At 38.7% G+C, this 27,235-nt stretch overlaps 1 protein-coding gene across 1 annotated transcript; it reads right to left on the bottom strand.

Annotated features, from left to right (window-relative positions):
* Positions 1–706: 706 nt before the first annotated feature.
* Positions 707–26,863, bottom strand: LOC143298496 (phosphoglycerate kinase 1-like). The gene is made up of 11 exons (XM_076611311.1): positions 26,683–26,863; positions 24,578–24,631; positions 21,616–21,768; positions 20,992–21,240; positions 20,344–20,463; positions 19,154–19,268; positions 14,325–14,504; positions 11,981–12,057; positions 11,062–11,162; positions 9,625–9,723; positions 707–7,323 (listed from the first exon to the last, which is right to left on the bottom strand). The coding sequence occupies exons 1-11, from the start codon at positions 26,742–26,744 to the stop codon at positions 7,283–7,285; spliced, it is 1,251 nt and encodes a 416-aa protein (XP_076467426.1). The 5' UTR covers positions 26,745–26,863; the 3' UTR covers positions 707–7,282.
* Positions 26,864–27,235: the final 372 nt, after the last annotated feature.

Raw genomic sequence — 27,235 nt, 5'->3', positions numbered from 1 at the left:
CCCCCTCCCCACCCACCACTCCACCCAGTGCAGGAAGAGGAGCTCGAAATTCACACATAGAAATCTGTCAGAACAAAAAGTAATTCAATACAAAATCATGGAACCACACTGAATGAGAATCCCCCCGGAATGGAGACCGTCACCACGTCACTCCCGATAGTCTCTATGAATCTCCCAGCACCAGCACTTTGACAGGAACTCGCCGCAAGCATGGAAGTAATGGAGGAAATCGACCACACTGTGCACAGTGTCAACAAGCCCTTTCAGATATAGATACCTCCAATGTCTAAGGTCAAGAAATTTGAGCAACGCTCTCAAAAACGTTGCTTCCATGCAGTGCAGACAATCCACTTTTGTGACCCTTGCCTTCCCTGTCAATTAAAGCCCTTGGAACAAGGGGTGGGGGGTAGAGGGAAGGGGGGAGGAGCAGCCAAGGGGTCAGAGATAGGTAGAAGGTGGTTCTTGTTCATGTTAATCTTCATCCATCTACTGTTTCTTCTTATGCATTCGTGAATAGCAAATCACACGTTCACTCATTTTCACAAAAGGATTTTTTTTTTTTTACATCAGTAACTGTCTTTAACCCCACCATTTGTGCAGCCATATTCCATTTTCAGGAGTGACTTTCAACCCTGATCGCTTGGGAAGCAGTTCCGTCTTCCCATAATTCTGCGTATTTTATCAAAGTGGTTCCCACAGAATAGAGTTGTTGAAAAAAAATCCATTTATTCAAAAGCAAACAAATATGAGCGGCCAAATTCGCAGGTAACACACAGGTGATAGGAAGCAAGCATTCACAAAGCACACACGGAGGCATGTACCCACACACACACAAACACACACACATACACACGTGCGTGCGCGCGCACGTACGTACTTCTGCATGAGCGCTAAAATGGATAAAGTGGCGTGGCATAAATGAGATTTTTCTTGTCAGTTTGATGGATGCTATGTTTTTCTTGGTTTAAATATACACAAATTGCGAGCAAATGTTTTCATTTAATTAAAAATAACCGTTGTTCCTTCTAAGAAATATACAAATCATTGAATATAAGGGCAGGCTCAAGAAGGAAGCTGACCAGCACACACTCCAAAAAGACTTAGTTTCCCTTTCCATCTGGGAGAAACAGTGAGCTATGCAATTCCGACCGCAAAAGTGCTCTACCTTAAGTGTCAGTAGAAAGAGGAAAGAGATCGCACATTTTGCCCGTGCCAAGAGGGTTGGGGTCGGAAGACTGGAAGGTAGGAAGGACAGGGACAATATACAGAGAGTATGAAACACAAGTCATCGCCGTGAAACATGAATGTATGCTTGAATTCAAAAGAGGGGTTAAGCAATTCATGGAACGTACAGATCATTTCAATCACATTAGAATCAGCAACATACGTTGGAACGCGTGCGCCCGCGCCTACGCACACACACACACCGCATGGATATCTAAATCATGTCATTTGTCTTATACATGATTTCAAATTGGCAATGGCAACAATATACTTTTAAACAACTGTCACGCCAAACACACACACACACACACACACACACACACACACACACAAGTGCATGTGGACATCCAAAAATTTCAGAAATATTCATAAGTGTTGAAAACACTTTGCGTCAATTGCTTTCCGAGAGCAAGCGATTTAGACAGAAATAAAGCGAGTGGTAAACTTAATCTTGAATCGGAAAGAAGCAAAGTTAATTTGAACGCGTTTGGACGGGCATCGTATTTTTCTTGAATGTACAATTCACGTATGGGTTTATACTGGGCACACACCAAGATAAAATGTAATTCAGATTCTTCTGTTCCAGAAAAAAATGGACAATTAACATTTTCTCTATTCTTTGAGTATCTTAAATGATGTGGTTTCAGCTGGGACACACCAAGTCTTATTCTTGTTAACTGTTTCCTTTAAAAAAAGGATTTCTGACTGTGTTTTGATATTTTGGAACGTCTTGCAGTTGTCTAAACGAGGAATATAACTGAAATCTTTCTTTAACAATATTGCTGTCCAAAAAGCTCATGGCTCGGTCAAGGACGAGTAGAAAGTCATTTGATCCAAGTGCCTGAACGAAATCGTTTGCTTTATCTGGATTCCACACGTATCGTTCGATTATAAATATTTTGGCCTTGTAATGGACTTTTGCTGATTGTCTTTTGGCATTGAATTTAAGTTCTAACGGCAAATGTTTTGATTCAACTTTAGGGATGATTTGTAAGTTTAAAGCACATTCAAAAATATATCTGGGCATCAATAAGTAGTCAATTACACTCGCACCATAATGTGCAATATATGAACATTCACCATGTTTGTCACCCGCAGTTAAGACCATTTAATATCAATGATGAGAAGTGTTCACATAGTTTCAACTGATGACATACATACATAGTGTATAGCAGACTTCGTCTTGGGTGAGCTTCAAAAAACTACCGCTAAATGATGAAAAGACTGAACTGCTGCTTGCCTGCCCCATGAAATGTATTTTCTAAACCACCCGTCTCTCCCTCATTCTTTTCTGACAAAAACACTCCTGTAGATTCGTCTCCCAATCAGCAGATTTTGGTGTTACACTTGACCACAGCCTGTCCTTTCAGCAACACATTTCTAACATTTGCAAATCAGCTTATCTTGCACTGCAAAGAATTAGTTCCATTCACAATCACCTATGGAAGCAACCAAATCATTAGCCAGTGCTTTTGGACTTTCTGCTGCAACTCTGTTCTTGCCAACATTCCGAGAACTTCACTTGACAAACTCAAGAAAAAGAGTTCAGAAAAATGCTGCTCAGTATATTTTCAGATCCTCCAAATTTGAACATGTTCCACTCTCTTCATTGGCTATGTGTTTCAAAAAGAATTGAATACAAGCTTTCTGCTCTGACGTTTTCTGCCCACTCAAGCTCTGGCCCTCAATACCTCTCTGACCTCCTTAAAGTGTACATTCCAACTTGTCACCTTGTTCTGCTTCAAAAGTTCCTGTTGTAAAGAAGCAGCAACAGGGCCAGGGATTTTTTTTTTCCAGGCCCCCTCATTGTGGAACAAAGGGCCAGAAAATTTGTGACATTCTGCCTCACTGAATTCTTTTAAGCTTGCTCTGAAAACACATCTTTTTTTTCCAACAGTAATTATTTCCAGTGCTGGTTTTGGTTGATCTGGTTCTACATGCATGCTTTATTATGGGGAAACTGTTTACAATCAGTATATGTGGTGGGGTGCTTGCGGGTGTGTGTGTGCGTGATTGAGTGAGTGTTGCAGGAATGTGTTTTCTGGAAGGCATCATGGGTGGGTGAATGCTTTCTATTAATTCTAATGTTCAATTGCGCTAGTGTATTTTGGCAAATGTTTCTGTGTGTTGGGAGGGTGTGGGGGATGTGGGGGGCGGGGATTATGGAGGGGAAACGAAGGAGGAAGGAGGGAAATGAAATGTAAACCAAACTGAGCAGTATTTGCAGAAAAATATGTTATGTAATTGTCCATTCTTATCATTATTATGTATGAGTGCACACATGCACATTATCTGTTTGCGCTGCCAACATGTGTTGTGCATGTGTTTCACAGAACAACTGCTCATATGTATGCTGCACCTGTACTGCACCACTGGTCTTTCCTAAAACACCAGTGCAAAATTATGCTCCTCAATTATTTCCCTTTCCTGTTCACCCTCTTTTTCCATCCCTCTCTTTCTCTGTTTTGTCTCTAATAATAATATACAATACCCATATGGCACAAACTCCCCATACAGTGGCCTCTACATGCCTCCCATGAAACGATACACATACAATAATATCAATTAAGGTCACACAATAGTTTTAGTTTCAAAGTGTGAAAGCATGTGGACTGATCCATGCAACATTTTGTCTGCTTCGGAATAAAAGGGAGCAGATGCCTAGCCTTTACATAAACCCAACTCACTGGTCAGATAATGACATACAAGAAAAAAATTATATACACCAAGACATTTATACAAATGACTCATCATATTAAAAAAAACAAAAAAAACAAGAGAAGCAAGGCCTTCAAGACTCACTTGTGATACACTTTTTTTTTTTTAATCTAATCGTTAAAATGTGTTCTGTATTTGTTATTATAAAGCTTCGGGTTAAAAGAAAAAGAAAAAAGAAAGAAAATGTCCTAACGGCAGATTCGAACCCCGTGTGTTCGGATGAGAAGAAACGGTCTTATCCATTGCACTATCGTGGCTCCTTAACTGACGTTCAAAAATATAACGTTTAAACATTCTTTTTCAGAGGGCAATAAATCGATTGCGGTATTTGCAGTGAGAACGCTGTTTAAATCATATAATTCTGGTGTATCTTGGGCATTCAGAAAATCTTTAAGGGCAATTAAAAATTCTTTTTAAGTCCGTGGTACAGAGACGTGGCTATCGCCGCAATCACACTGCAACATTTAGCTGTTTTCTCTAGATCTAGATAGATGTACAAGTTTAGTTACACCAGGTTGACACGGTCGATTCAATTTCTCCTTTATGTTCATTCTAGTTTTATAGTTTAAAAGTTGATCTGAAAATTGAGTATTCTGTTAAACTAATAACATGTAGAGCCAAGTACAAGTACTTCTACTCATGTGAAGTGAAAAGGACTTCATTTTGAGAAAAGTCAAGACTGGAAATTTTTGCGTTTCATCAATTCAAGGGTATTAACTCGCATGGTTTATTATTTTTAACTGTGAATTCCGACTGATTCTATGGATGTTTTTACGGCTTAATCCAGTAAGTGATGAGGCATTCACAAATCTTTCTCTGAATAAATATTTAACGGTCTCCTTCTCCAACTTTCCATCACATGTTATTGTGTATTGTCCATTGAATATAGGATTGAACTGGCAGGTCAACAACTTGAAACAAAATGGCGTCGTTCGTGTTCTCGAAGAATATGAGCACGCACTTTGAATATGTATAAATATGTGTACGCAATTGATTTTTGCACATGACCTTCAGGGCTCAGCCAATAGATCTATAAAGTCCACTCGTTGTATTGATTTTAGTATTTTCCGAAAAAGACCACTTGGGCGAATGAACACAGTGAAATCCCTGTACACTGAGAGTAAAACACACAAGCTTTTTATGTATTGAGTATAATTTCAAAATGTAATGTTTAAGATGAGAAAGATCAGTTTAAAGCAAATTAAGCCCCCTAGCCTTAATTACAAATTAATTTCCCTTTTTTTACTATCTGCACCAAAGACATGCAAAATAAATATAACTTCCATGCTCAGCAAAAGAAGTTCCTGTTTGAACAAAAAATGATAACAATGACTGCTCTTGTTGTTGTGTCAGAATATCAGATCAAAGTGCCAAGTTTAGAGAATTTAAAAAAATATATAAATATAACAGTAAATTCAGTTTGCATATAGTTTGGCTTATTTTTAATTTTTTTGTGCCCATCCCAGAGGTGCAATATTGTTTTAAACAAGATGACTGGAAAGAACTGAAATTTTCCTATTTTTATGCCAAATTTGGTCTCAACTGACAAAGTATTTGCAGGGAAAATGGCAATGTTAAAGTTTACCACGGACACACACACACACACACACAGACAACCAAACACTGGGTTAAAACATAGACTCACTTTGTTTACACAAGTGAGTCAAAAAAGCACTGGATATCCCTTACATACATGCACACAATCACATACATACAATGTTAACTGCCTAGACCACCCCACATCTGTGAGGTACAGAACTTGTCAGTCCTTCATTCTCCTGTGCAAACATAAGTGGGAACACATTTGCACACTGATGCTTCTTTCATCATTTAAACAAATATTCTAAATAAAAAAAAAAGGTGTTTATGGGCAGGAAACTTCAGAAAAAAACATGTCCACTGCAACAAAGGAATTTTTTTTTAAACACATCACAAGCACACATGTTCCAGACACACTAAAAATGACATTCAAAATATCTCAGATCTAAAAAATGTATTTATTTCATCCGCAAAAAAAAGGAAGAAAGATCCTATTAAAAAAAAATTAATAAAATATAGAAAGAAAAAAAGTGTAATACTTACACCCAATAAAAAAAACTTCTGTTGTATTCTAATTATTCTTGGCAGCAGCTAAAATGTTCCTGGCTATTAAAAGATCCATCAGGTGCATTAGAAAACAAACACAATAGACATTTGTTCTTCTGAAATTATAGAAGAAACCAAGGGGGGCAGCATGGAGGAATGTGGATAGGGGGAGGGGGGGAGGTGGGAGGAGTTGGAAGATGGGAGCACATTACACTATGCTGGACATTCAGAGCTCTGTAGTACATTCACAGCTTCAAAGTAGATGAATGAATAAATATATAAACTTATGGAATAAAGTACATAGCATACACAGACTGCACAGAAACTCTCAGATCATCTGGTCTCCTTTTTGTTTTCTTTAGTCTCTTTAATTTCTGGAAGACCACAGCTGAAAAACTTTAATTCATAAATGAAACCCACTTGGGCTGAAATACAATCACAGAAAGAAAAAGAAAAAGCAGTAAACTTTCTTCTAAATGAAAAATAAATTGAAAAACTTAACAAATATAGTAAATTTATGTTACATATCTGGTGACAACCACCTCATACAACATCCAGAGATACTCTGAAAGATAAATCTTTAAAAGGTGCAACAACAGAATATCTAGTTTAATTCAGTGATGATGATGAAACCACAATAGTAGCTACATCAACACACTGCTTATAACTGTGAAAGTGTTCCATTCTGCAGCACACCTAAATGCTTCACACAGAGAGAGGAGGGAGAGAGAGAGAGAGAAGGGCTGGGAAGGACTAGGCAGAAAGAAAGAGGGTATATGGATGCATGTGTGTAGTGTTTTAGTCATGCATGCAACAGTTTATATCAGTGCACATAGGCATGTTTGTACACAGAAAAGGTTTACCCAGCTATGAAGACAGGAGATCCAAGCAAAAAGGAGGCAGAGAGAAATCTCAACAGACATCAACTCCATCTCTAAAGACAGGGGCAGTATCACTGAAAAGCAACACAAGGGGTAAAAAAAAAGCAATAATAAGTTACAAAACCACTACACCACACAAAACACCCATCGTCATTGTATTTCACAAACCTAAGACTAAAGTACAGATGCTAATGTTCACAGGATAAAACTATTTTTAAATAAATCCGGTCGTAATTACCAAAACTGGGAATCACAGAATCAGAAGAATAATCTCTTGACACTGAGAAAGGGCAGTGATTGATGCCAAATGTATGTTCTTGCATTTCAGAAGACTGTGGTTCTAAGTTAATGGTATCATTCCTCGCCATGGGACTTCAGGCATCAGACAGCGCTGCCACACCTGGAAGTGTTTTACCTGCAATTCAAAATGACACAAGAGTTTTAGAAAATGAGCAAAGCTAACACTGTCAATTTACAAGTGCAGTTTTAATGCATATATGAAGAGCTGCATGCATATTTGGCACCAGTACATGCTCTCCCTCTCTCTCTGTGAATGTGTGCATACATTTATTTGTATATGTGTGCGTGGGAGTGTGTGTGAGTGTGTGGGAGTGTGTGCAAGTGTGTGTGTATGTGTGTGTGTGTGTGTGTGAGTGTGCATGTGTGAGTGCATGTGTATGTGTGTGTGTTATGTGTGTTTTTTCAATAAACACCTGCTTTAGAGGCCTTCAGACCAACTACCATTGGCACCATATAAAAGGACTGTTATAACTGCACCAACTCCAGAAGATACTGGGACTTGTCAGTGTGCCAGATCTGACCTTCGTCCATTATGAAATGCACATGTGCACTCCAGTGGCTGGCAGACTGAAACAACAAATATATGACCCTCCACAACATTGAGGGGCTGCAGAGTCTTCCAACAAAACCTTTACTAAGTGACAGCAATTACTGTATTGGTGGCCGTTCTACGTGCACTAATTTCAGTATGTGACTGAATGCAAGTGGTTCACTTTAGTTCCTAGCACATTCAGTGAAGGTATGAATTAACCAAGGACTGCAGAGTGAAAGGGTGCTGGTTTTGGCTGTCAGGAAACACAGTCCTTTTTCAAGAAACATCTTTCTAATCCCAACAATACCATCATAACTTTTTCTTTCATTAACGAAATACTATTAACCTCTACAGTGCCCCATGACATATATATACATCATGAAAAAATGCATCCCTATTTGCCCCATGACATATATATACGTCAGCTTCATTTCAGGATTTTTCGAAGTTCTGTTTTAAAGCTGATGTGTTCCAGTAGCCACCAGTCAGAAAGCTTAACATGTCTACCATAATTATCCACAAGAAGCAACAGCCAATCATGCTCTATGTGATAATTTCTAGATCTTGTAGTCAATACCCCCCCTAACGATGCTTTCAAAATAGCAAAAGACGAACCACAACCTTACCCTAGTGGCTTGAAACAACAGTGTGTTATAACAACAAAAATTGAGACTTTGCCATCCAAGATGTTTAAGAAGCTTTACAAGTCACTGATGCTGATGAACTGAGGGCTAGGTGTGGCACAATTTTGTCAAATGGTTTGCCTGACACACTCAAAACTCAAGTATCTGAGACCAAAGTCAAGAGAAACAATAAATTATTGTCTCATTCAATAGTCACTTCTGATGAATAAGTAACTCTAGCTATTTAATCCAGTTTAATTTTCACAACTAAGGATGACAGATTGCTTCCCTTGAGGATGTGGGGGAGGTGTAGTGTAATTTGGGAGATGGTGTGTGTGTGTGTGTGTGTGTGTGTGTGTGTGTGTGTGTGTGTCGGGGCTCATGTACATTTATGTGTATTTCTTTGTGCTTTCATATCTGTGAAACTGCATGTTTTTTGCATGTCTGTTATGCATCTGTGTGTGTGTGTGTGTGTGCGCGCGCGTGTGAATGTGTGTCTGCATGTTTTACGTTTATTTACTTATTTATCATCATTATCATCTTTTATTCTATTTTTATTTATTACTATTATTATTATTATCATTATTATTATCATCATAATCATTATTATTATCATTATTATCATTACTATTATCTTTTTCTCTTTTTTTTCCTTTTTTTTTTCCTCAAGGCCTGGCAAAGCGCATTGGGTTACGCTGATGGTCAGGCATCTGCTTGGCAGATGTGGTGTTGCGTATATGGATTTGTCTGAACACAGTGACGCCTCCTTGAGCTACTGATACTGATACTGATACTAGATGCACTTTACCCCAAAACAGTATGGTCAGACAAGCACAAACCTTATGAGCAGATGTTGTTAGGAAGAATTCAAACCAAAGAAAACAGACAATTTCTGACAGGTTTGGAATCATAATTCTCCCTTTAGGTGTGTGAATGCAATTAGCATGAATGTTAATGTTCAGCAAATATTCAAAACAGCAAGCACTCAAATTTTTCACTTAACTGCATTATTTCTAGAGCGTTCAAATTCAGGCTGCACATTACCAACTATTCTGAACAACTCAATCCTTAAAGTGTTTTCAGGTATGACAGATTTAAAAGACTTCCAGCCTGTCAAATAATACACATTTGCAAACGTGAATATCTGAGTGAGTTTCCACCAGCAAACAAGTGTATGTCTGTGTGCTCATGTCTTTAGGATATACCCCCACCCCCACCCCCCTCTTTCTTTCCCCAAATTTCCCAGATAATTCAATCCAACCTTCCAAGAGTTCCAGACTGGCACCGCCTCCAGTGCTGACGTGGCTGACTTTGTCTTCGGTTCCAAACTTGGCTGCACATGTTGCTGTATCACCTCCACCTGACCAGCCACACAACACACAATGAGAAACAGCATTCATTTGCGATGGTTGCACACAAATCTCAATTTGATTATACGCACACATCTGTGCACTTGCAGGCTTCACAACCTCAATGTTCAAATCACTTTCCATGTGATAACACAGTGTGTGTTGTGTATTAAACTGGCATTATTGTTATGTGTGTGTTTTAAACTACAGATCATTCTCTCCCCAAATCTTCTTTATGCATTTATGAGAGGGTTGGGGTGTTGGGGTGGGATGGGAGGTGTGTGCGAGTCATAGGTGTTGTTTATTAATATTAATTTTAGCGAGTTTGTATCTTGATATTTTTTGTGAGTGAGGTGAAAGAGCTATGTGAGTCATAATTTTAGTAAATCTGTCTTAACATTTTACAATGGGAGTGAGTTGAGAGAGCTGTGTGAGTTGTGAGTGATGTCAAACTGTTTCTAAATGGTTAGTGAGTTGTATCTAATCTTTTCTTTTTTTTTATTATTATCATTAGATGTTGTTGTTTTTATGAAATCATTATTTCATTTCATTTTCTGTATATATCAATAAAAGAATGGTAAGTAGACTGGTTCCTTGCAGAGGACTGTGTGTCTGCAGGTGCTGAGGGTGAGGAGCCAAAAATGTTGAGTGGCACATAGTCTGAGAAGCAGAGCAAGGAAAAGGTGCAGCTACTGTGTGAGGTTGTCAGTAGTTTCTATCAGCTACTGCATAAAGCCCACAAGTGGGCAGCAGGGGGCTTTGCTGTGTAGGTGGAAGGAAAGTAATCATCACCAACCTCCTAGGTTGCAAAAGCGGAGTTGCCTCTCTTGGAACCAATTAATCAGCTAAATGGAGGGTGACTTTTGAGCACATATCCCCTAACGTGACACTTCTTCCCTAGAGGTGGCAATGTCATGCCACGCAAGGGAATGCCACCATAACCGACATGGGTGAATAAGGCTGCAAGTGCTGGCCAACCCCAATGGCAATAGTAAATACGTCCACTGGTGCTGTAGTTGCTGTTGAGGGAGTGTGTGCACTTTTTTTGCATAGCACATGGCCGCTAGTGGACCACCTTCCTCCATGAACAGAGGGAGGGCACCCCCACCCGAGCATGGCACACATGACGTGCATGATGGTAGAGGCATGCCCCATAACTGCTCTGTAAGTCAGTGTCACAGACGTCATGGACGAATATTGAGGGGATGGCAAATAAGTCAGCTTGCCATGGGATGTGCGTCCCCTTGTCGGTAAAAAACAGGTTAATACACTTATGACACAAGCACAATCAAAACAGAGTTATTACAACGACTCACTTTGTTTACACGTAAGAGCCAAAAAGTACAAACCAATGATAGATATAGCCCCCGACTTAGTGGCTTCCACAACAGCGTCCATCACCTTCTTGGTGCCACTGGCAAATTTATCAAACTCAAACACTCCTGGTGGGCTGCACACAAACAGAATACACAGTCTTTCTGTCAGTGTCTATAAACAGTCCATGACAAGTTCAAGCAGCAAAAATAATTTGGTTTGAACTTTGTGGAAAACTAAAACATTCAAGAGTAAAACACAGTGCCTTGGACTTTCAGAATTGTCTTTCACATGATTGCAAGATAATCTGGAAAAATGTACTGAGTGAAATGTGAATTTTGCCGATGTGGAATGGGTGAAGGGATTTGTATCACGGATGTATGTATCTAGATACTGGATTTCTTGTTGCTCAGTGATAAAATTTGATGTGACCTGGACATATATAGCCAACAAATGTTTGGAAGATTTTTTTTAATTCCATATATAAAAACACAATAGTGTTAGTAATCAAACACAGAAATACATCACAAATTCCACCACTTCACATATGCTTGGAAGCTGAACTCTCAATGAGACATGATCTTGGTCTGTCAATATGTCAACATTAGTTGTATTTCTGGAAGGTTTTAGGGGTCGCTTGCTCGCTTTTTAGGGGATTGTTTGGTTTTCATGTGAATATACATTGGTCTTTTCCTCCAGCACATAACATATTCACTAATAAGTCAATGGGCAATGCAAAATTCTGAGGGAAGCTCCTTCTCAATGCAGATGTAGGTGAGCAGAGGGTATTTGTCCTGTGGTGGTAATTTATCTGGGTGTTACAAATGAAGAAAGCAACTCCTCTGATAAAAAAAAATAATAAACTGAATGAGTAATTTACACAGACAGACACAAACACACAGAGAAACACAAAAGAATATTCATTAGTATTCATCACAACACAATATAGCTCACCCATTCCAAACAATGGTTTTGGATTTTTTAATAGCTGCTGCAAACCTGGCAGCTGACTTCTCACCAACATCCAGACCCTAGAGAAACAGATAAGAATGAAAAATAGTGAACAGATATAAACAGGATCATCTCTATTTACCGCATCCACCTTTCCCCGGGCCTGCAGCTAGCTACTTTTACTTTGCACAGAAAAACATGTCAATAGGTCTTCTGCATCCTTAACTGATGACGATTATGATGTGGATACCTATATAGCGCCTATTCTTGGTCGGAGACCAAGTTCTAAGTGCTTTACAAAGTCATTTGCACAACAGGCTGCCTACCTGGATAGAGTCAACTGCAAGCTGCCTTTGGGCACTCATCATTCGCTTCCTGTGTCATTCAGTCAGGTTTCAGTCATGCACAAACACACAGACTTGTAACATTTTATGTTTATGACCATTTGTTTATCTACCCATCCATGCTGGCACCCACACTCATTCATTAGCAAAGCCTTAAGTAACTCACGTGTGATTCACTTCATCATACTTTACGGACAGAATTATGGCCATATTTAAACTTCAGCCAAAGTCAATGTGGCAGTCATTGGAACTCTTTTCATACATGTCATTTGCTCATTGATCTCTGCCTTCTTGAATCAGTTTTTCCCCACTTCCCCTTGTGGGTTATTTGTATCAATTTAAGTTGTTTGTGAGCAGTTTTTAATCTGAATTATGGGAAGGTTTCATTCATTTTCACTCACAGGTTAACCTCAATACAAATTCTGATTCACAAAAAAAAACCTGACAAATCTTTTACCATAACATACATTCTTCCAATCATCAGGCAATGGGGTTGATCTTGAAGTATCACCTTATGATCCATAAAATATGGTAAAACGACACCATTTTGTTTCAAGTTGTTGACCTGCCAGTTCAATCCTATATTCAATGGACAATACACGATAACATGTGATGGAAAGTTGGAGAAGGAGACCGTTAAATATTTATTCAGAGAAAGATTTGTGAACGCCTCATCACTTACTGGATTATGCCCCAAACTGCCATAAAAATATCCACATAATCAGTCAGAATTCACAGTTAAAAATTGTAAACCATGCGAGTTAATACCCTTGAATTGATCATGATGAAACGAAAAAATTTCCAGTCCTGACTTTTCTCAAAATGAAGTCCTTTTCACTTCTTACGACGTTTAGAAGTGCTTGTACTTGGCTCTACATGTTATTAAATTAACAAAATACTAAATTTTCATATCAACTTTAAAACTATAAAACTAGAATGAACATAAAAGAGAAATTGAATCGACCATGTCGTACTACATTCCCAGCGGGTGTAACTGACCTTGTACATCTATCTAGATCTAGAGAAAACGGCTAAATGCTGCAGTGTGATTGCGGCGATAGCCACGTCTCCTTTACCAAAGACTTAAAAAGAATTTTTTATTGCCCTTAAAGATTTTTTGAATGCCCAAGATACACCAGAATAATATGATTTAAATAGCATTCTCAATGCGAATACCGCAACTGATTTATCGTCCTTTAAAAAAGTATGTTCAAATATTAAATTTTAGAATGTCAGTTAAGGAGCCACGATAGTGTAATGGGTAAGACAGTTTCTTCTCACCCGAACATGCGGGAATCCAATCTGGTTAGGACTTTTTTCTTTCTTTTTTTTTTAACCCAAAGCTTTATAATAACAAATACAGAACACATTTTAACGATTAGATTTTTTTTTTTTTAAGTGTATCACAAGTGAGTCTTGAAGGCCTTGCCTCTCTTGTTAGTCTTAAAATCATCTAAAAAGTGCTGCTGTGGAGCTAAAAGTAAAACCTCCCAGGAAGGGAAGGTTTGAAAGGCCATTATTCTCACACTGCTGGATCTGAGGCAGTAAAACAGTTTCCTCAACTTAAGTTCGCAAGGTTCATAATTATAAACTTCACATCCACTGGCCGATATTTAATGACAAACAGTCCAATGGCTCAATGTTTGTCGAAAATTACAAATTTCACTTCAAGTTCAACTGTAAGTATAGTTATTGCTCATGTCAAAAGAATACGTCAGTTAACAGGAGAAAACATAAAAAAATCAAATGCAGTTTGGAACATGCTGGAACCCTTAATGACACTCCAGACATGAATCAATATCTAAGACCAATCTGATCTGAACATATTATGTTTTGTTGCTTACTATAATACTGGTCTAAAAATAACTTCATTTTTGTTTATCAGTGTAGCAAGCAATAGGCATAGTTTGACTGGTTCTGATAAAACATTCATTTTCAAATGTTATATTCACTGCTCAAACTTTTACCAGGTGCCATAAAAAAGAAAACAAAAATCATCTTACCAACCATCCATCTGGAATACCAGAGGCAACATCTGCTTTACCCTGTTCTGCATCTTCAGCAAATTTGTTGCCCGTGATGAAGTCTTCAGGCAGGATCATTTCCACATTTTTCGCTTTTGCCTTCTCCATCAGCTTCCCCACAATCTTGGCGCCTTCCTCGTCAAAGAGAGATGCTCCAATCTATGTGCACAGCAGTATAAAAACAAAATGAAAGTAACAGAATTAATTGCTTCCCTTGAGCTTTCTTCTTTGTACAATTAATCCTACTGGATTTCAGATACCATATTTGGCAAGATATAAATACTGAACAAGTAAGACTGATCTGATCTGATGGGATTTGTTTAATTTATCACAATATTAGTCCGTACAAAAACACATCATGTAGATTAATAGTGATTAACCCTTTCGCTGCCAGGAAAATAAGATTTAAGTGAAATCTATTTGCCAGGGATTTTTTCACAAAAAACGGGTATAAATTTTCAAAAAATTCTGTGCACTTTGTTATTGGAGAAAGACCCATAAAAGTATACATTTTCTGAAAGGGAAATGAATAAATAATACAAAACACATGATGTTTTCCCATTTTATGTATTTTTACTGACATGCTGTTGTTTTGAAATCAGTGTTTTGTTTTTTGTCACATTTTCAACTTGTTCATTTCAAACATTAGTCAGGTAATTTGCACTAAAATATATTTTCTGGTCAAATGGATATCTGCACACACAAAATCATACTAGAACAATCACAATATTAAAAAAAATGAAAAAGAAATAGATACATAATGCAATGTGACTTCTGCAGGTGATAATATGGATGTGAGGCCATGCCCCCTCAGTCTCCACCCCCCTCCTCTTCGCCCCTCTCACACGGTCACTTTATCCAGTTCTCATCAGACCGTTGGCTGAGTGCCAAGAAAATAGCTCACACTGCTAAAAATTCGGTGACTTCTGTCGTCTGCTAGAGCTGAACAGCCGGCATCACTCACTGATAGTCGTATCTTGGCCACTCTCTTGATTGCTCCCTTTAGTTTCTGTCAAATCGTCCTATAAATGTTCATCACTGTCTTCTCCTTTGAATTTATGCTTCAATTCTTTCTGAGCATCAGCTAAAGAAAATAATCTTGGTTGATTTAGTTCGCCACGATCGCATGTCTTGAGCACGGAGTCAGTCCAACATTTTGTTGAGTGAGCATGGAGAGGAGCCAGGCAAAGAATGCGGCCAGTAACCCAACCAAAGCGTTCAAATAAAGGACTGCCTTATGACGCAGATGGTGTTTCTAGCTATGAATAGAATCTAGAAAGATTCCCCAAGCTAAAGCTACCAGCATTTTTGTCAACGAACTGAATGAAAAGCAGGGAAAAGTCAGAATATTTCGATGACGAGTTACCTCGTCACATAGGCAGCCTAGGGGTTAAGGCAACAGACATTACATATGACTGGTTCTGATAAAATATAAATGTTGAAATATAAAAACAAATTGCAAAAACATTAAGATTCATCACTTTCATGCATGCGCACTGGCTTTATGAAGGATGGGTTTATCATTATTTACCAATTCTCCCGAGCCTGGTTTCTCTACCTCTTATGGGTGCTGAGAAAATAATGTTGAAGTTTAGCATGTACACCACAACTATGACCACCCACCCATCCACCACCCCACAATTACAATCACCACCACCACTGGGTGATTTGTAAGAACACATGAGTCAAAAATGTCCATCCATTTCCAGAAGCTTACAATCCTCAATCAAAATGAAATTGATTTTACTGAACAATGTGGTAATTAATGAACCATGAGGTAAAGTGTTTCAGAATGGAGCATCCAATCGAGCTTACGAGGGTCACTCATTATGTTTTGCAATGTGGTTTTTCAACAGCTCTTACAACCAATCTGTCACAAGTGGTTTTTCAACAGCTCTTACAACCAATCTGTCTACTCCAGGTTTTTGAAGACCCGCCATCAGCCTCCACACATTTTGCGCCTTTTATTTCTCTCAAACCAGTTGTCCATGATACCCAACCACACTGACTGGGGTAGATCCAAAATGACACCCCTGAAGAAAGCTTGAGCATCTTTGGCATTCTGAAACTGCTTTCCATTCAACTGCCACTTGATGGAAGAGAACAAAAACAAGTCACAGTGGCAAAGTCAGGGGAATATGGTGGGTGAATGACCAGCTGAACATTACTGTTGACAAGAAAATCCAGAGTCACAGCTGCTGTTAGCGTGCTGGCACTGTCATAATGGAGCAAGTGAAGTGTTGGCTTAGTGGTAACGCATCACCTAGGAAGCTAGAGGATCTGAGCACACTGGTTCAAATCCCTCAGTTGCCAGTATTTTCTCCTCCTCCACTAGACCTTCAGTGGTGATCTGGACACTAGTCATTCGGATGAAACAATAAACCAAGGTCCCGTAAGCAGCATGCACTTTGCGCACGTAACAGAACCCATGGCAACAAAAGGGTTGTCCCTAGCAAAATTCTGTAGGAAAGTCCACTTTGATAGGAAAACAAATAACACTGCTGTCAGAAAAAAAGAAAAAAAAAACAAGAGGCAAAGCTTTCAAGACTCACTTGTGCTTCACGCTTTATCCAGTTAAGGAATCATGAGGAGAAAAAAAAAGATTTTAAAAAAATCACTGAAAAGTGCTTTGTATCAAATATGATATATAAGATAAGCTTGGGAGAAAAAATTTTAAAAGAAAAAAAGGCATGCAAGCAGGATCAAACCACACCTGTTCAGTTCCGATGCAAGCAGACTTTTCGGATTTCGGAACACATCTCAACAAAATAAACCAATAATGATTCAGAAATACGGCTTAATTCAGGAGACTTACAACCTGTTTTTGGAATGACTGAACATTTTTTTTATACTATGTTTAAGCCAATTTTGGTATTGGCAGACAAAGTATTTACAGAGAAAATGGAAATGTTAAAGTTTATCACGGATACACAGAAACACACACAGACAACCAAACACCGGGTTAAAATACAGACTGGTGCTCTCAGCGTAGTGATGCACTTTTCCTGGGGAGAGCAACCTGAATTTCGCACAGAGAAATCTGTTGTGACAAAATGAATAATACAATAGACCACTGACGCCTGTTCAAGGACGCTGGTTGTACCATGCTTCCAAGACTAGGCAAACAGTGGTTAACAGCCGTAACCGCCTTTCTGTCCTCGAGCAGTATGTTGGCAACATGGCCGGATTTTCAAAGAAACATGCTATCATTTGTTTGGAAGCACTTTTGTTTCTTTTGAATTTCACAGGTGGGTTCTCATCTAGGAGGATCCACACCGCTGACTTGCTTCATCCCAAAGCAAGGTTTCGTCTTCTGTTATAATATCCCAGACGTGAGTAGACCTGCCTCCTTCAAATTCTCTTTGCATGTGGGTGCACCAATCCACCCTACTTCACTTCTGATCTTCACTCAGGTTATGGGGCACCCAACTGGCACAGCATTTCCTCATGCCAAGGTAGTCGTGAAGAATGTGAGTAGACTTCCTGATGAAATCTTCATGATATCCTGCATTTCAACACATGTCCTTTTTGGGTTCTTATCGTGACTCTGCCACAAGATGTCTTGTGGGGTAACATTTGTTGCCATTCAACCACAACGGTCATCGTCTTCCAACATTGTCTGACCAGACGTCAACTGTCTGAACCACCTGAAAACAGTGGCTTTGGACAGGGAATGGTCTCCCAAAACAGTGTTTTAAATTTTGAAAGCACTCTTAAATAATTTTCCCCAGGCAGTAGTCATAATGCTTCATAGCTCAAAAATCCCTTCATGAAAGGTCAACACTGCTGGCAAAAGGTCCGTCACCCTAACTGGACATTTGGTAGCATGGAATGAAAACGGTTTTGTACGAAATCAAATAAAAAACATTTATACAAGTATCGTGGAACTGATCTACGATGTGATGTAAACAGCAAAGCAGTGACATCATTAGTTCGTCCAGGTTGTAAAATATGATGAGTGCCCCTCATATCATGTTTTTACAGTTACTGTGTTTACCAATACCATGATGTCTTTTTTTTGCATATGAAGCAAACCCCCAATCCACATAAGTGCCTTCCACATTGTTAGCAAATGAGTATCTAGAAGAATGGACTCTCCCTCTTGACATAAGCTCATCTAATAGTATTTTTTTATACTACAGACACACTGATCAAGTATTCAGTCTTTTTGTATTCACTGAACCAAACTCTGATGAATGCAAAATCAGAACAGATACATGTCATCAGTGGATGACGTTATGGGCCTGTGCTGTCAGCTGATGACTTATTGGCACGAACGGGTCAACTCTTTCGCTGCCATAAATGACTTTAATCAACAGAAAGTTCACCACCATAGGCAACTTCGGTCAACATCAAGGGGTCAAGTTAAAAGGACTATTTATCACACTGTAACAAATCTAGACAGCTGCAGCCAGTCTCCCGCCCAGTAGAACAATGACTAACCTTTGCCCCCTCACAAAGTTTGAAGCAACAAGTCCAAGTGTTGTTTTAAAATGAACCTAACTGAGTGACTGAGAGTGTCAAGTCTAAAAGATTTGGTGCTGGGGAGTGTTTTCCACACAAAAACCTGGCAATGAAAGAGTTAATCCAACTGGTGCCAATACTGGGACTGTACCTTGAACTCTGTTTGAACATCAATAATGTAACAACCTGACCACTGTGCCTGTCAGTACATTAGTAGACATGCATTATTGTATAATCGTTAAAAGTAAAGTAGCAAAGCAAAACCAACAAACAATAAGATGTATCATTATACAATCATCACAAGGGAATCTCAATACACCACATGCAGACTGTTTGCCACTGACCTTCATACTGTTGTTGACCTTGAGGAAGGTGAAGGCCATGCCACCACCAATGATCATTTGGTTGACCTTGTCCAACATGTTCTCAATGAGTTGGATTTTGTCAGCCACTTTGGCCCTGTGAACAAGCCCCAATTGTTTATCATTATCTCACTTGTATGAACAGCATCACAGAATTACCATTCTTGTAAAATATTTTGCATCAGTATATATAATTCTTAACAATTCATTTTTTTTAATGAGGTAGTGATCAAATGTCAGGTTCCACAGTCTTCTATCTGCCAAAACAAAGCTAGGCACCCAGTTATTTTCTGAGTTTATAGTTGAACATGTCTCCATGCTAGAAAACAAACTTGTTGAATAGTGGGTATTTACTTTAGCTGGCACCCATCTCAATCTACCCCACCCACCACCCCAAAGTAAATTTGTTTTCATTGCAGCACCAGAGAAACAATGAAAGGAAAACTAGGCAAACTATTTGTGTGTTGGCACCCAGCCAACAGATACCACCCTCCCCTCCTCCAACAGCTGGTGGCCAGCTTGACTGACCACCACTCTCCTTATCCCCTTTCCTTTCAAGCTACACATGTGAAGTGACTGTGCATGTACTGGCAATTGGTTCATGTTCACTTTACTCCAATTGTGCCACAGATGTTGACTGACAAGTCTCGGGCACAAAACTTACATCACTGTTACTTCCACTCTGTGTCACAAAGTGGGCTGTGACTGTTGTCATCATACGCTAAATGTGTACCTGAAACATCACCCTCAACACTAAACAGGTTTTCTTCCCCACTGTCCATATCTCTCAGTATTTGGTGAGCCACTTTTAAGGCTGTAAACCTTTGAAAAATGAACCAATACTGATCTTTGCTCCACAACATCACTTTGACCAAATGTGTCTGCAAGTGAATTCGGAATTTTCAACTGCCGATGAGTACAGACTATACAAGTTTAAGGGATGTAAACAATCTTCAAACATTGTTAAGATAGGGAGAAACAAAGCAGGTTATTTCCCTTTAACTATCAACTGTGAGTGTGAATTGCTGCTGAAACTTGACATGAGTGTTGTCTTGTATGTTTAAAACAGTGCAACAAGAGGGACTTAAGTCTCACATCCCAAGGCTGGCAACAGGTTAATATTATCAGAAATATGACAGACAGAAACCAGAGGAAAAACAACTCTCACTCACCCGCCTAGAATGGCCAAGAAAGGACGCACAGGGTTGTGAAGGGCCTTGGCGAAGTACTCAAGCTCCTTCTTTAGCAAGAAGCCCGATGCTCTCTGAGGAAGGTTGCAACCTACCATAGAGCTGAAGAAGACCAAGAAAAACATCACTGAATCATATACCTTCAACTGGAGCATTTTAGGTTATGTTGCCCTTCTTCTTCTGTGGTGCTGCTGCATGAGCGGAAAAAGTCAGAGGTGAGGGAACATGGGAGGGAGGGAGGCAGAAGAGTGGGTGAGCTGAAGCAGAAGTTATTGCTATGTTTTGTTTGTTACACACCATATGTGACTGTGTAGGTCTTGCAACAAAGTCCATTATCTAAAACACCGCCAGAACTTGCCATTACCACCTTTTTCTCCCACCAATATATTTACAACTGATAACACTGGCCTGCTCAGTTCACATTAGTAGTAGTTGTAGTAGAAGTAGCATTTCCATTACCATCAGCATCATGTCATAAACATTTTTATACTAAGTGATACTGTCATTACTAATATACTACTGTACTACTGCCATCATCACCATCTCAACTTACCCCCCACCCCACCCCCCCTCCACCTTCTAAACCCTCCTCGCCTGATAAATGAATTAAAAAAATTCAATCTCCAGTACCTGTGAGCCCTGTGGGCAGTGCCAAAGGCATCATTGACATAAACATCTCCCAGTTTGGAGAGAGACGCACGGAATGCAGTCTCATCTGCAGGTGTAGCCTTCACCTTCTTGCCATCTTTGTCCACACCTTTGCCTTCCTCCTCCACATGGAACCGCAAGTTCTCCAGCAAGATGATTGATCCTTGAGCAGGATTTGCACAGGCTTTCTCCACTTCTGGCCCAACACAGTCCTGTAGGAACTGCACATCTCTGAAACAATTAACATTGTAATATTTTGTTTGTTTTTGTTTGGCTGTTTTTTTGTTTGTCTTTTTTTTACATTGTAATGTTAGAAATGTTACAAAACATTCCCAGATTTCCAGAGAGGTGCAAGAAACAGGAACCTGTGGAGAGAACTGGTCTGGAAATCAACTGTGGTGCCCCAACAACCCTCCACTGGGTTATGGGATAGGCGAGGTGAGTTGAGAGAATGTTCAAACTGAGAAAAGCTTTTTTTTTTTTTTTGCTTGTTAACCTGTCTTCCATGCCAATTTAAGTGGCATTACCCACACTGCTTATCCTGAATCTCCCCATATAATATACTTTATATAGTCACAGCCAGCCTTCACAGAACTGAATACTCACTTTCCCAACAGTTTTTTTAGCTCTTCGGCGATAGGCTCCAAGGAGAACTTCTTATTAGGATGCCCATCTGGTCGTCCAAGGTGTGACATAAGCACCACTGATTTGGCGCCTTTATCAAGGGCATACTTTATGGAAGGCAGTGCTGCAACAATGCTGCAAACAAAAATCTTAATCAGGATTGGGAAAGGGAAAGAAAGGCAGACAGAGACAGAAAGATAGAAAGCAATAGTCTGTGCACAAAAAGTTAATAAACATTTAAAAAATCATTAATATTTCCCAATCAATAAAAGATAAAAGAACACATTTTTCAAAGTTGCTTGTACGATCCTTTGCCAAGCAGTAGTTGAAAAATGAGAGAACTAAATTACATTTACAGACAAAGCTGTCATGACTCACAAGTATTTCTTGAAAACAATTTATGACAAAAATGAATTTATATCACAACCCCCATCTCCCTTCCCCAAGAAAGGAACAAAGACAAAGAAAACAAAACAAAAAACAATCAAAAAGCCAGTGTTATATGGGAAGGTTATAATACTGTTCTACTCAAAAGGACTTTTGTATCTTGATTAATATGCTTCACGATTGATAAATTATCTGTGGCATTACAAAATAAGCTAGGATGTTTGTTCTAATCAAAAGAACTTCTGCATTTTGATTCATGTTTTATGATTGATAAATCATCTGTGGAATTATAAAATGTGCTAGAATGTGTGTAATGTTGTATCCGCACTTTCACTTTTTTTCTTTTTTTTTTAATCAAAACATATAATGAAATGGCACATTCTTTGTGAGCTCGTACTTTTTTTAGTTTTGCTTTCTTTTTGTTCTGTATTTTTTATAACAACTTGTCCTCAATGTGTGGCTCCACCATATTTCTTTTGAGATCAACTCGGCATCACACATTCACAGATGTGAGTATTCATTGAATGCTTTAAGTACCTGATAATCATCACTGTGGGCATGACAACAAAAATTCCAAATTCATACCTACATTTGTGCAACAATACATCAACATATTATCACTGAAACGCAAATTTGTTGTTCGATCTATTGGCCCTGAAGAAAGCACAATTTTCGCTTCAGGCACATTTCTAAATGGAAACCCAAAATTGCTTGCTAGGCTTTTTCCATATGATTCAGTCAAGTACCTAGACAACTTGAATGTGCACAGCTGTAACATATAACGCTAGGAATGAGGGAAAGTAGGGGAATAGGAAGGAGTCATTTGTAAAGCAATTCTCTTCTCTTTTTTTTTTCTCTTTTTTTCATGTAATCTCTGTTTGCACTCTTTCTTCCTTAATTCTTAAGACAATGGACAGAAGGCAAAAGGTGGGAATAAAATCTGTTCACTGTTCACAAGAAAACTTTTTTTTTTCCTTCCTTGTCATTTGTGTCACAATTCTGGCACACTGAAGTTATAATATGTATTGCTTTCCTTAAACAACAATTCACTTGTAATATTTTATTCTCGTTGCGAAGGTATGATTATGATACACAGATTTGTTTTTCTTTCTTTAAATGTTCATGGGCATCAAGATAATTACATATAGGTTTTCACATGCTTGACCACTTTTACCCCCTAGGGTGAATGCTGGTATGGTCATTTTCCTGTCATTCACCAAATACTGACATGTATAATGTATGTGTAGAATTGTATCACTGGATCTTTCATCAATTCATGTGTGCATTTGGTCTTCCACATATGCAGACATACAAAGGAGGTTAACTTCAGTATGGCACCAGTAGGTCTTAGTCAGTTAGTGTATCACATGTTGACCTGTGAAACTGGAAAATTTATTAAATTCATCAACCACTAATAACAGGACTCAGTCCATCAGATTTAAAGTGCAACACTGTAACTAATCTTCAAATAAGCCTGTCTTCAATAAATAAGATCAATATGTTCTCTGAAATCACAATGTATAAATATAATAATGGTCTCAGAATTGATCATTTCAAATGCACTTCATAATTCAGAATTTATTGCTGTTTCTTTGAAAATATTATTTTTTAGCTGTTAAAAAATCATATGAATTTATAGTTATTACATTTGCTGATATGAAGTGTCTTCATAAAGGTTATGTCTAAATAGGTTTTATCAATATCTGTCACTCATTCTGATTTGATATCTTTTTCGTCTTGCTGTTACTGAGAAAATGACAATACTAAAATTTACCAGGACACACACACATCTGCAACCCAACAACCCACACAATTTTACGTTATAATAATAGCCCTATCTCTCCTTTTTCTGAAGATCATTAAAAGCAGATATTTAAATAAACACATCCAAACTCACACGCATGTATGCACATGCACACACGCATGCGCGCGCACACACACATACACACAGTCTGCACGGCTTACAACTGAAGTTTCTGAGGAAAAAAGAACAAGTAAATGAAGTATCCACCATTTTTTCATTCGTAAACTGAAGCTGATGTTATGTCAGAAAAAAAACGTGTATACTGTGATGCAATACATCTAGAATTATGCCATAGGGGTAACACGAGAGCTCAGTTGCACTCCAATGTTTACAACTCTTGTGTAGAAATCTGAATGTGCATGTAAATCTGTACAAATCAGGCAGTTGCTGTAGCCATATAGGTCTATGTTGTGGAAAATCATGACTGTGTTAAAATGTCATCAGGTAATTTTCAAATATCAAAATTACTACAGAAGGTTGTACTGAAGTTTTCTTATTTAGCCCATGTGATTACGTAAATACCTTACCTGAAATGGAGAAAGATCTTATGGTTACTCAGGTTAGCATCTGCAGTTTTTCAGGGATTTTTTTAAAAAAAAACTATTTTCAGCTGTTACTAATAACTGTCCATGATTAACACACACACACACGCGCGCGCGCGCGCGTGCGCGCAACTAAATGGGATGATTACATGAACTCATGAAGTAAAAGTTAAGATTTAATATTTTAAAAAGCTGTCCAAAAATTACATACCGCTGGGGATTGGTAATTTTGCCATCCTTTGCCTGAGGTACATTGAAGTCCACTCTGAAAATAAAAACCTGAATTTTGCACTTGGCTGTCACCACCAACTATACCCACACATATGTCATGTCATTACTGATTCGCAACACACAACTCCACATGCATCCTCCTTCACTTTGTCTTCTTCTCCTACCCTTTTTTCTTATGTTTTTATTCCATGACATACATCAACTTGATTCCTGTCTTAGTTTAAGCATGCTGGGAATTCCTTTGTTTCCATAATGCACCAAACGTGGGGCATTCAAGCACCAACTGAAAAATTTTATGTAACAACAAAAACAAAGTAGAATAAAAGAATAAAAAAATCAAAGAGTAAACAAACATGAAAACCAAAAATACAATTATCAGCTGCCTGTATTGACAATATAATTCTTGAAACTCTAGATGAAAAACATAATCAGAAAAAAAAACACTTGGACTTATTTACAGAAAATCACACCACACAAAAAATACACTGAAAAATGTGTAATTCATAAACAGGAACATAAAACATATCAATGCTGTATTCAAACCTACATAATAATCAAAACAACCATTGAACCTGATAGTGATACACAGACATTTGTATTTTGATGCCATACATATAGATGTAGCTGCTTTGGCTGATGTTCAGAGTGCTAAAAAAAAAAAACAACTGCTATCCTTACTGAGGCAGTTCAGGCATATTTAATATTGGACCCTGCAGGAAAGATAAACTGCAGACTGTTCAAAGAACTTGGGCGGCTTGATCTGCCTAAAAATGGTGCCAGAACAAATGCCGGAAGGATAACATAAGACTAGACAAAATACTGTCCATTATCCATGATCTATAAAATTGACAGTGGCCTTCATATTGCTGAAAGCCATCATCTACAGCACTAACCCCACTGGGGATTCTGAAGTAGATCCCACATGCAGGACTGACAATACACAGTGAATGTTCTTCCCCAGACCAAGAACAAAATCACACCCACCCCAGAAAAGTTTCTGCTCACTCACTCTGGGCCTTCATCTCACAGGGACAAATTCAAACCATAATGAACCATCATCTCATGTAATCATCTATTCACTCCTCTCTGTGTTTCCCCACTAAAATTCTGATAACATTGACTGTGTCTGCTTGCGCGCGCGCGCATGTGTGTGAGTGTGTCTGTTTGTCTCTGATAAAGCAAGGACTCCCAGTCTCAGATAAGGGGATGGGGATACATTTTACTTATGGGTCTTCTTTCTGCTTTTGATTCCATTACTAACATCAGTTTCCTGATGAATGTGTTGTGGCTGATGAATTATCAGTATTTTCATGTTTCTATAATTTACTGAATGCTGACACAGTGCACAGGATCTTTTACCATCTTTAATGTGAGTACTGGATCTCCTGCATACATATGCACATGATGGGGGTTCAGGAATTAGCAGATCTGCACACGACATATATTAACTTGGAAGATATCTCTACTTGGAAGAAATATCTCCACCCTTCAACCAACAGGTGCGCCAAAACCTGGGGTAACTTGTGTGATACGGGTGTAAGGCCTTTTTCAAAATATCTTTATTGTTGCTCTTGACTGTTTTTGTTGCTTTCACATTGGGTAGCAGGATTGCCTTGGCCTACTGGAGACGCGAAAACACCAACGGACTGTGCCAAATCTCCCCTATTAAATAACAGCACATTCCTCGGCAGCCCAGTTAAATTGTGCCCAACAGCCAACTCCCACAAAACGACAATTTTCATCAACATACTGACGTTGGTCGTCAAATGGAAGATGTCAGTACCTGTCTGTTGAGACATTGAGACGGTATCTGTTCTGGATAATAATAATAATAAATATATATATAATTAACCAAAGTTACAGGTTTGTAATAACAAGGGATGGGGGGAACTGTGAATCCGCGAAATGTAAAAACTACTCCACGTGTATTTTTGGTGAAAATTATAAAGTTTTATCGTAATCAAATCCACCGCAGCAAATAGCCTTGACCTTTGGAATGTTGCATCTCTTTCAAGGTCTCTTGGCCCGGCTTACCACGTTCAATCAATTTTAAACTCAATCTGCTTTAACACATGCTGAACTTACCTCATCAACACACGTTTACCGCTCAGGTCAAGTTTGTCGATACTCAATTTATTCAGTGCCATGTCGCAGGGTTTTCTGCCCACAGAGAAACGTTTTCTGAAGTGGCAGCAGTTATTTTGCGATTCGAAGAGAGCTCACTGTCTGTCAAAGGTGACTTCCCCTTGAAGTTTTGTTGCTGGGGCGTGAGTGTGCCTTGTTCCAGAATGGCACTGACTGGAAATATAAGGCTTCAGTGTAAGTAAACATACAAGTACAATTTTAACCCCCTTATGTTACAATGTGTACCCTACTTGTAGGTTTAGAATGTCACTACTGTTGTAATAAAAGTTTTCTTTTGAAACTATCGACGCGAGATGCTCCCTGAAGGTCAGTGAGAGTCACCGCACAGCGACCTTCACATTTGGGACATGCGTTTGAGCATGGCAATGCACAACGAGCTTCTTCGTTTTCATGGCACGGCCATATATGAAGAAAGCGACAACAGCACATTATGAAATTTTGGTCTAAGTTCTAAGGATTAGCACTTTAACGACAAAAGCATACGCTGGTCAAG

Source organism: Babylonia areolata, chromosome 24, assembly GCF_041734735.1.
Source record: "Babylonia areolata isolate BAREFJ2019XMU chromosome 24, ASM4173473v1, whole genome shotgun sequence".
In the NCBI taxonomy this organism is placed as follows: domain Eukaryota; kingdom Metazoa; phylum Mollusca; class Gastropoda; order Neogastropoda; family Buccinidae; genus Babylonia; species Babylonia areolata.
This window is presented reverse-complemented; position numbering and strand designations above follow the sequence as displayed.